General features: G+C 39.6%; 1 protein-coding gene across 26 annotated transcripts in view; it reads left to right on the forward strand.

Moving 5' to 3' along the window:
* Positions 1 to 8,659, forward strand: part of DLG1 (discs large MAGUK scaffold protein 1) — a 389,579-nt gene extending 380,920 nt beyond the window's left edge. For all 26 annotated transcript variants that reach the window (XM_077290372.1, XM_077290374.1, XM_077290377.1 and 23 more), the window contains one exon: positions 7,036 to 8,659. In XM_077290372.1, the coding sequence (XP_077146487.1) occupies positions 7,036 to 7,142 (107 nt within the window). In that variant the 3' untranslated portion in view covers positions 7,143 to 8,659. The remainder of the gene's footprint in view (positions 1 to 7,035) is intronic.
* The last annotated feature ends 2,792 nt before the right edge of the window (positions 8,660 to 11,451 follow it).

The following is an 11,451-nucleotide window of genomic DNA, read 5'->3' on the forward strand; positions in this document are numbered from 1 at the left end:
TGTATGCCCTGCACACGAGTAGCCAGCTGGTCCACACTTGTAATCAAGGTCTGGACATTCATGTCTGCAGCAAGCATAGCCACTCTGAGGTAAAGGGGAAGAAGAAAAAAAAAAAAAACTCAGAATCTTCTTTCTTATAATCCCTCTTCTGCAATGCATTAAACATTTAATACTGGCCTGGCAAACTGTTATGACCCCAATGGCGAGGGTCTCAGAGGAACGTGGAAGTCTGCAGAATACAAAAATCCAGCTCATAGGGCAGTGGTAACTGGGTTGACCATATACAGGTCCTTCTCAAAAAATTAGCATATAGTGTTAAATTTCATTATTTACCATAATGTAATGATTACAATTAAACTTTCATATATTATAGATTCATTATCCACCAACTGAAATTTGTCAGGTCTTTTATTGTTTTAATACTGATGATTTTGGCATACAACTCCTGATAACCCAAAAAACCTGTCTCAATAAATTAGCATATTTCACCCGACCAATCAAATAAAAGTGTTTTTTAATACCAAACAAAAAAACCATCAAATAATAATGTTCAGTTATGCACTCAATACTTGGTCGGGAATCCTTTGGCAGAAATGACTGCTTCAATGCGGCGTGGCATGGAGGCAATCAGCCTGTGACACTGCTGAGATGTTATGGAGGCCCAGGATGCTTCAATAGCGGCCTTAAGCTCATCCAGAGTGTTGGGTCTTGCGTCTCTCAACTTTCTCTTCACAATATCCCACAGATTCTCTATGGGGTTCAGGTCAGGAGAGTTGGCAGGCCAATTGAGCACAGTAATACCATGGTCAGTAAACCATTTACCAGTGGTTTTGGCACTGTGAGCAGGTGCCAGGTCGTGCTGAAAAATGAAATCTTCATCTCCATAAAGCATTTCAGCCGATGGAAGCATGAAGTGCTCCAAAATCTCCTGATAGCTAGCTGCATTGACCCTGCCCTTGATGAAACACAGTGGACCAACACCAGCAGCTGACATGGCACCCCACACCATCACTGACTGTGGGTACTTGACACTGGACTTCAGGCATTTTGGCATTTCCTTCTCCCCAGTCTTCCTCCAGACTCTGGCACCTTGATTTCCGAATGACATGCAAAATTTGCTTTCATCAGAAAAAAGTACTTGGGACCACTTAGCAACAGTCCAGTGCTGCTTCTCTGTAGCCCAGGTCAGGCGCTTCTGCCGCTGTTTATGGTTCAAAAGTGGCTTTACCTGGGGAATGCGGCACCTGTAGCCCATTTCCTGCACACGCCAGACTCAGTCCACTGCTTCCTCAGGTTCCCCAAGGTCTGGAATCGGTCCTTCTCCACAATCTTCCTCAGGGTCCGGTCACCTCTTCTCGTTGTACCGCGTTTTCTGCCACATTGTTTCCTTCCAACAGACTTACCATTGAGGTGCCTTGATACAGCACTCTGGGAACAGCCTATTTGTTGAGAAATTTCTTTCTGGGTCTTACCCTCTTGCTTGAGGGTGTCAATGATGGCCTTCTTGACATCTGTCAGGTCGCTAGTCTTACCCATGATGGGGGTTTTGAGTAATGAACCAGGCAGGGAGTTTTTAAAAGCCTCGGGTATCTTTTGCATGTGTTTAGAGTTAATTAGTTGATTCAGAAGATTAGGGTAATAGGTCATTTAGAGAACCTTTTCTTGATATGCTAATTTATTGAGACAGGTTTTTTGGGTTATCAGGAGTTGTATGCCAAAATCATCAGTATTAAAACAATAAAAGACCTGACAAATTTCAGTTGGTGGATAATGAATCTATAATATATGAAAGTTTAATTGTAATCATTACATTATGGTAAATAATGAAATGTAACACTATATGCTAATTTTTTGAGAAGGACCTGTATCTACTCCTAACGCCAACACTAGAAGTAGCCGGGGATCATTCCTACGTTGATTCTAGATGACACGCGCCAGCCGGAGAATCTAGCTACCCCTAGTAGAGGAAAACAAAGACCTTTCTTGCCTCCAGAGAAGGGGACCCCAAAGCTGGATAGAAGCCCCCCACAAATAATGACGGTGAGGTAAGAGGAAATGACAAACACAGAAATGAACCAGGTTTAGCACAGAGAGGCCCGCTTACTGATAGCAGAATAAAGAAAGGTAACTTATATGGTCAACAAAAACCCTATCAAAATCCACACTGGAAATTCAAGAACCCCCGAACCGTCTAACGGTCCGGGGGGAGAACACCAGCCCCCTAGAGCTTCCAGCAAAGGTCAGGATATCGATTAGGAACAAGCTGGACAAAAATACAAAGCCAAAACAAAATAGCAAAAAGCAAAAGGCAGACTTATCTGATATAACTGGAACCAGGATCAGTAGACAAGAGCACAGCAGACTAGCTCTGATAACTACGTTGCCAGGCATTGAACTGAAGGTCCAGGGAGCTTATATAGCAACACCCCTAACTAACGACCCAGGTGCGGATAAAAGGAATGACAGAAAAACCAGAGTCAAAAAACTAGTAACCACTAGAGGGAGCAAAAAGCAAATTCACAACAATCGTGGCACTGAAATACGTGGCACTGAAATACGTGGCACTTAAATACGTGGCTCTTAAATACGTGGCACTTATATACGTGGCACTTATATACGTGGCACTTATATACGTGGCACTTATATACGTGGCACTTATATACGTGGCACTTATATACGTGGCACTTATGACTGTCAGAAAATGTTCAGTAAACGGTTAGGGGTGAGGTGGTTAGGGGTAGGGTTTCAGGTAGAATTGGGGAGTTTCCACTGTTCAGGCACATCAGGGGCTCTCCAAACGCGACATGGCGTCCAATCTCAATTCCAGCCAATTCTGCGTTGAAAAAGTAAAACAGTGCTCCTTCCCTTCCGAGCTCTCCCGTGCGTCCAAAAAGGGGTTTACCCCAACATATGGGGTATCAGCGTACTAGGGACAAATTGAACAACAACTTCTGGGGTCCAAGTTCTCTTGTTATCCTTGGGAAAATAAAAATTTGGGGGGCTAAAAATCATTTTTGTGGGAAAAAAAATATGTTTTATTTTCACGGCTCTGCGTTGTAAACTGTAGTGAAACACTTGGGGGTTCAAAGTTCTCACAACACATCTAGATAAGTTCCTTGGGAGGTCTAGTTTCCAATATGGGGTCACTTGTGGGGGTTTTGTACTGTTTGGGTACATCAGGGGCTCTGCAAATGCAACGTGACGCCTGCAGACCAATCCATTTAAGTCTGCATTCCAAATGGCGCTCCTTCCCTTCCGAGCTCTGTCATGCGCCCAAACAGTGGTCCCCACCCACATAGGGGGTATCAGCGTACTCAGGACAAATTGGACAACAACTTTTAGGGTCCAATTTATCCTGATACCCTTGTGAAAATACAAAACTGGGGGCTAAAAAATCATTTTTGTGAAAAAAAAAAAAAAATTTATTTTCACGGCTCTGCGTTATAAACTGTAGTGAAACACTTGGGGGTTCAAAGTTCTCACAACACATCTAGATAAGTTCCTTGGGGGGTCTAGTTTCCAATATGGGGTCACTTGTGGGGGGTTTGTACTGTTTGGGTACATCAGGGGCTCTGCAAATGCAACGTGACGCCTGCAGACCAATCCATCTAAGTCTGCATTCCAAATGGCGCTCCTTCCCTTCCGAGCTCTGTCATGCGCCCAAACAGTGGTCCCCCCCCACAAATGGGGTATCAGCGTACTCCAGACAAATTGGACAACAACTTTTGGGGTCCAATTTATCCTGATACCCTTGTGAAAATACAAAACTGGGGGCTAAAAAATCATTTTTGTGAAAAAAAAAAAAAAATTTATTTTCACGGCTCTGCGTTATAAACTGTAGTGAAACACTTGGGGGTTCAAAGCTCTCAAAACACATCTAGATAAGTTCCTTAGGGGGTCTACTTTCCAAAATGGTGTCACTTGTGGGGGGGTTTAATGTTTAGGCACATCAGGGGCTCTCCAAACGCAACATGGCATCCCATCTTAATTCCAGTCAATTTTGCATTGAAAAGTCAAATGGCGCTCCTTCCCTTCTGAGCTCTGCCCTGCGCCCAAACAATGGTTTACACCCACATATGGGGTATCGTCGTACTCAGGACAAATTGCACAACAACTTTTGTGGTCTAATTTCTTCTCTTACCCTTGGGGAAATAAAAAAATGGGGGTGAAAAGATCATTTTTGTGAAAAAATATGATTTTTTATTTTTACGGCTCTGCATTATAAACTTCTGTGAAGCACTTGTTGGGTCAAAGTGCTCAACACACATCTAGATAAGTTCCTTAAGGGGTCTACTTTCCAAAATGGTGTCACTCGTGGGGGGTTTCAATGTTTAGGCACATTAGGGGCTCTCCAAACGCAACATGGCGTCCCATCTCAATTCCAGTCAATTTTGCATTGAAAAGTCAAATGGCGCTCCTTCCCTTCTGAGCTCTGCCCTGCGCCCAAACAATGGTTTACACCCACATATGGGGTATCAGTGTACTCAGGACAAATTGCACAACAATTTTTGGGGTCCAATTTCTTCTCTTACCCTTGGGAAAATAAAAAAATGGGGGTGAAAAGATCATTTTTGTGAAAAAATATGATTTTTTATTTTTACGGCTCTGCATTATAAACTTCTGTAAAGCACTTGTTGGGTCAAAGTGCTCACCACACATCTAGATAAGTTCCTTAGGGGGTCTACTTTCCAAAATGGTGTCACTTGTTAGGGGTTTCAATGTTTAGGCACATCAGGGGCTCTCCAAATGCAACATGGCGTCCCATCTCAATTCCAGTCAATTTTGCATTGAAAAGTCAAATGGCGCTCCTTTGCTTCCAAGCTCTGCCATGCGCCCAAACTGTGGTTTACCCCCACATATGGGGTATCAGCGTACTCAGGACAAATTGTACAACAACTTTTGGGGTCTATTTTCTCCTGTTACCCTTGGTAAAATAAAACAAATTGGAGCTGAAATAAATTTTGTGTGAAAAAAAGTTAAATGTTCATTTTTATTTAAACATTCCAAAAATTCCTGTGAAACACCTGAAGGGTTAATAAACTTCTTGAAAGTGGTTTTGAGTAACTTGAGGGGTGCAGTTTTTAGAATGGTGTCACACTTGGGTATTTTCTATCATATAGACCCGTCAAAATGACTTCAAATGAGATGTGGTCCCTAAAAAAAAATGGTGTTGTAAAAATGAGAAATTGCTGGTCAACTTTTAACCCTTATAACTCCGTCACAAAAAAAAATTTTGGTTCCAAAATTGTGCTGATGTAAAGTAGACATGTGGGAAATGTTATTTATTAAGTATTTTGTGTGACATATGTCTGTGATTTAAGGGCATAAAAATTCAAAGTTGGAAAATTGCGAAATTTTCAAAATTTTCGCCAAATATTCGTTTTTTTCACAAATAAACGCAAGTTATATCGAAGAAATTTTACCACTAACATGAAGTACAATATGTCACGAGAAAACAATGTCAGAATCGCCAAGATCCGTTGAAGCGTTCCAGAGTTATAACCTCATAAAGGGACAGTGGTCAGAATTGTAAAAATTGGCCTGGTCATTAACGTGCAAACCACCCTCGGGGCTTAAGGGGTTAAGGGGTCTAGTTTCCAAAATGGTGTCACCTGTGGGGGTTTCCACTGTTTAGGCACATCAGGGGCTCTCCAACGCGACATGGCGTCCGATCTCAATTCCAGCCAATTCTGCATTGAAAAAGTAAAACGGCACTCCTTCTCTTCCAAACTTTGCCGTGCGCCCAAACAGTGATTTTACCCCACATATGAGGTATCTGCGTATTCAGGAGAAATAGTACAACAAATTTTGTGGTTCATTTTCTCTTTTTGTACTTGTGAAAATAAAAAAAAATTGGTTCTGAAGTAAAATGTTTGTTAAAAAAAAAAAGTTAAATGTTAATTTTCTCCTTCCACATTGCTTCAGTTCCTGTGAAGCACATAAAGCGTTAAACTTCAAGTGTGGTTTTGAGCACCTTGAGGGGGTGCAGTTTTTAGAATGGTGTCATTTTGGGGTATTTTCTGTCATGTGCAGCCCCTCAAAGTGACTTTAAATGTGAGATGGTCCCTAAAATAAATGGTTTTGTGAATTTTGTTGTAAAAATGAGAAATCGCTGGTCAACTTTTAACCCTTATAACTTTCTAACAAAAAAAAATTTGTTCCAAAATTGTGCTGATGTAAAGTAGACATGTGGGAAATGTTACTTATTAAGTATTTTGTGTGACATATCTCTGTGATTTAATTGCATAAAAATTCAAAGTTGGAAAATTGCGAAATTTTCAATATTTTCGCCACATTTCCATTTTTTTCACAAATAAACGCAGATAATATCAAAGAAATTTTACCACTATCATGAAGTACAATATGTCACGAGAAAACAATGTCAGAATCGCCAAGATCCGTTGAAGCGTTCCAGAGTTATAACCTCATAAAGGGACAGTGGTCAGAATTGTAAAAATTGGCCCGTCATTAACGTGCAAACCACCCTCGGGGCTTAAGGGGTTAATCAGGGGATGTCTATTATTGGACACATCCTTTTAATGTTTGATCAAGAAAATGCCCGTTTTAAATAGCATCTGTTGTGAGTTTTATTTTGTCCCATCTGCGAATAAAGCAAGATAAAGACAGAGACTGTAATTCCAGTGATGTCACTTATTGAGCTTCCTGCTGAAGTTTTAATAAAACTGTTTAATCTGCTGCAGCTCTGCTAGTACTTACTCTCAATCATAATCTCCTGCTATGTATCCCTTGATATACATGAGCTCCTTCTATCTTGTTCCCCGACCATTGATTAACAGCTTTCTCCCAGTGCAGTGTTAGTAGAAACCTGTATAAAGCAATAATGCATTATCGGGTTAGAAAGAACTCCCCATTGAGAGGACTAGCAGAGCTGCTGCATCAAGAAGCCCAGTGATTGACACATCCCTGGAATTTGGACCTCTGTCACCATGTTTTGCTGCCCTCAGACTAATGTGACTACCGTAATTCTCTTTTATCAACTGTTTTGTTAATTTATATTTTTGTTTTTTGTTTTAGCGATTGTTCAAGGAGACACACTAGAGGAAATTTACAATCATGTGAAACAGATCATAGAAGAACAGTCCAGCACTTTTATCTGGGTACCTGCAAAAGAGAAATTATGAGACATGAAATGAACTCCATCAGAGTCCCCATCACTGCCCGTACATACACACAATACCTTCTCCCAACCGAACAGGCTCCATTTCTTTTGGCACTGTTCGCGCCACTTATTTGCTGCCGTTCCTTCCACCTTTTACATTGTCATATTTTAACTCATTTTAATTATGTCCCAATTTTGTTGTTTTGTTGGTTTTTTTTTTAAGGTGGAACGGCCGGACCAGTTATTAAAGGTTAAAACATAAAAACTAAATAAGTGGCAAATTTCCTTAATGTTTAAGGGAAAATGACAAATGCATTTTACGAAAAAAGCTTTATAGACAATTTTCAGATAAAGAAAAATAAAATAAATGAAATAAGTGGTCTTAACTATATTGTGAGCATCTTTGCACAATTTCGCTTTTAATAGCATGGTTTGGCCTATGCATTTCATTCTCTCTATACTGTTTTGACTTGATATGGTTCTCTACATGAGCAGAGGTTTTCATTTAGAAATCTATTGCTGCAGCATTACTATAAATAGTTTTGCAATGGAAGGAATAACCTAAAACCGTACATTGTAATAAAATTTTATTTTTTTAATCCCATTATTCTTGCTGGGAATTTTACTTTAACTCGGTTAATCTTGTACTTGTAACATCATTTAACAGTCTGAATGTGTTGGTTTTTATTTAAAGATCACCTTTATGAAGAGTAAAACTTCAGGTAATTAACATAGCCTCTTGAAGGTCTGGTCTTGCATAGAAACACTACACGAGAACACATTATCTTTTCATCTCACTTGGAGAATTGGATTCATAGACTTAATGCTGTATGTTTATTCTTAGAGGACAGATTTTTAATATTTTACCCACAATAACTGCCTATTTTGTTATAATAAAATATTAAACTTTCTTTAAACTCTAACTATGGAAGTACTTTTCTTGCACACATGCATATATGAATATAAAATATATATTTTTCTCTTATCACCTCCAATTTTTTATTTTTTTTTTTTTTTTTGAGAAGTATGAATTATATCGTAACTTCTTTTCGCACGAATTATGAACAAGACTTTGGTGGCTGTGTTAATTGATGCTGGGTTAAGGAAGGTTAGCTGCTTTATTAAACCTAGGCGTGTTCTCCTCTCTTCTGAAGAGTCCCTGGTGTGTTATTTTTATGTAATGTGCATGTGTTTACCCTGTGTGGAATTTCACCTCTAATGGTCCTGAGTTTTTATGTACATTTACACTATAAGCTGCATGTACCATGTTCATGACAACCTGTGTTTAGATTCACGCCGGGTTCTTCTTTTAATAGGTGGGAATCTCAATGAAAGTTATGGTCTTGAACAAGTACATTGTTTGGTACTTATTATCCATTGCTAGTTTTTTGGATTTGTTTTTACAAAAATGTATATGCTTCTGAAAGCCTCATTATACACTTACTAAATGATTCTAGTTGGTAATGAACAGGCAGCATTCTTCATTCCATTTGTCAGAAAGAGGAGAACAGCTAATAAAAGTTTTATTGAACAATGTTACATGTGTGAAATGTGTCATAATTTAATAAATTCTTTAAAGCTTTTTATTTCCTTGCATTTTGTACAAATGGCCTCAGATGTAGAGCCGTTGACCAATAAACAATGGCTGCTATCAGGTCTTGCTTGATCTTTTGTCTGGACTAATTGTCATAGTGACTGACTTAATTATGCACTCCAGTAAGGCATATGGACCAATGTAGACAATACTGCATGATTTTTTTTTTGTTTCACCGGAATCCCTTTACACCAGTATGCAAATTGCCTCTTCAGAGAGAAAGAGGACTCGAACTCTATATAGCGCCACCTGTTGGAAGTAGCAATCCTACAAGTCACAATCAACCCTTTGAGTCTTGCAATATGACTTGGGATAAAAGCCAAATCAGAATCTCAATTTTTCAGACACTGTTTCGGGCTATTGGCCCTCGTCAGTTCAAAGTATGAGATCTGATTCGGCTACAGAGTATACAGACTGGACAGCATGGGATCACAGATGATTCTTTTTGTGAGAAAACATTTCCCTGCCTGTTTTTAAACAATGTTTTACTTCAAAGAAAGAATCTTTTGTGATCCCCTGCATCTGTACACTTTTTTTTTTTTCTTTTTCTCCCCTGTGATGTGGTATGATCAGACCGTGTTCCTGTACGGTCAGACACGGCCATAACACAGTACACAGCAGAGGCACATTTATAAGATTAGCTCAGCACAGGAACATTATTTTTAAACACATCCAATTGTTGAAATTATTATTCCAAAATCTATTGATGAAAATGAACTTTTGTTTGTGGGAAAACTGCTTTAACCCCTTTCTGCAATCGGACGTACTATCCCGTCCATGTGACCTGGGACTTAATTCCCATGGACGGGATAGTACATCATACGCGATCAGCCACACTCAAAAAAAATATTGTTCCAATAAATACATTACTTTATGTAAATAAAAAAACAATAAAAGTACATATTTAGTATCGCCGCGTCCGCAACGACCCGACCTATAAAACTATCCCATTAGTTAACCCCTTCAGTGAACACCGTAAAATAAATAAAACAAGGCAAAAAATTTTTTTTATCATACCACTGAACAAAAAGTGGAATAACACGCGATCAAAAAGACGGATATAAATAACATGGTACCGCTGAAGTCATCTTGTCCCGCAAAAAAACTAGCCGCCATACAGCATCATCAGCGAAAAATAAAAATTTTATAGCCCTAAGAATAAAGCAATGCAAAAATAATAATTTTTTATACAAAATAGTTTTTATTGTATAAAAGCGCCAAAACAAAAAGATAAATGAGGTATCAGTGTAATCGTACTAATCCGAAGAATAGAACTGCTTTATCAATCTTACCACACGTGGAACGGTATAAGCACCCCATCCAAAAGAAATTCATGAATTGCTGGTTTTTGTTCATTCTGCCTCCCAAAAATCGTAATAAAAAGCGATCAAAAAATGTCATGTGCCCGAAAATGGTACCAATAAAAACAGTGACTCGTCACGCAAAAAACAAGACCTTTCATGACTCTGTGGGCCAAAATATGGAAAAATTATAGCTCAAAATGTGATGCAAAAACTATTTTTTTGCAATTAAAAGTGTATTTTAGTGTGTGACCGCTGCCAAACATAAAAACCCGCTATTAAAACTCGCTAAAAATAGTAAATCAAACCCCCCTTTATCGCCCCCTTAGTTAGGGAAAAAAATAATTAAATTAAAAAATGTATTTCCATTTTCCCATTAGGGCTAGGGTTAAGGTTAGTGCTAAAGTTAGGGTTGGGGTTAGGGTTTGGATTATATTTACAGTTGGGGTTAGGGGTGGGTTAGGGTTTGGGTTAGGGGTGTGGTTAGGGAGGGTTATGGTTAAGGATAGGGATGTGTTCGGGTTAGGGTTGGAGTTAGAATGGAGTTAGAATTGGGGGATTTCCACTGTTTAGGCACATCAGGGGCTCTCCAAACGCAACATCGCATCCGATCTCAATTCCAGCCAACTCTGTTGAAAAGTAAAATGGTGCTCCTTCCCTTCCGAGCTCTGCCGGGCTCCCAAACAGTAGTTTACCCCCACATATGGGGTATCCGCGTACTCGGGACAAATTGGACAGCTTTTGCTGTCCAATTTCTCCTGTTACCCTTAGGGAAGATAAAAATTTGGGGGCTAAAAAAAATCTTTTTTGTGGGGGAAAAAAAGATTTTTTTATTAACACGGTTCTGCTTTATATACTTTAATGAAACACTTGGGGGTTCAAATTTCTCACCACACATCTAGATAAGTTCCTTAGGGGGGTTTACTTTCCAAAATGGTGTCACTTGAGGGTTTTCACTCTTTAGGCACATCAGGGGCTCTCCAAATGATGCATGTCGTCGAATCTCAATTTCAGCCAATTTTGCAGTGAAAAGTCAAAAGTCTTTCCATTCCGAGCTCTGCCATGCACCCAAACCGTCGATTACCCCCACATATGGGGTATCAGCATACTCGGGACAAAATGTTCAACTTTTGGGGTCCAATTTCTCCTGTTACCCTTGGTAAAATAAAACAAATTGGATTTTAAGTAAATTTTTTGTGAAAAAAAAGTTAAATGTTCATTTATTCAGTCGCCATGACAGCACCATGAGAGAGGGGATCCGCCCTTCAGGGACAGGAAACCTACAGACATAAAAAGAGCGGCACCTCTCTCCCGCATCAGTTGGTTTCCTGTCCCTGACAGGCGAACCTCTTCAGACAGACCTTGTGAAGAAGGTTGAAGAAAAGAAGATTACCCAGTCCTGGCGGTCTGACGCAGGTATCGGGAGGGCCCCTACC

The sequence above is a fragment of the Ranitomeya variabilis genome, chromosome 2, assembly GCF_051348905.1.
Source record: "Ranitomeya variabilis isolate aRanVar5 chromosome 2, aRanVar5.hap1, whole genome shotgun sequence".
In the NCBI taxonomy this organism is placed as follows: Eukaryota; Metazoa; Chordata; class Amphibia; order Anura; family Dendrobatidae; genus Ranitomeya; species Ranitomeya variabilis.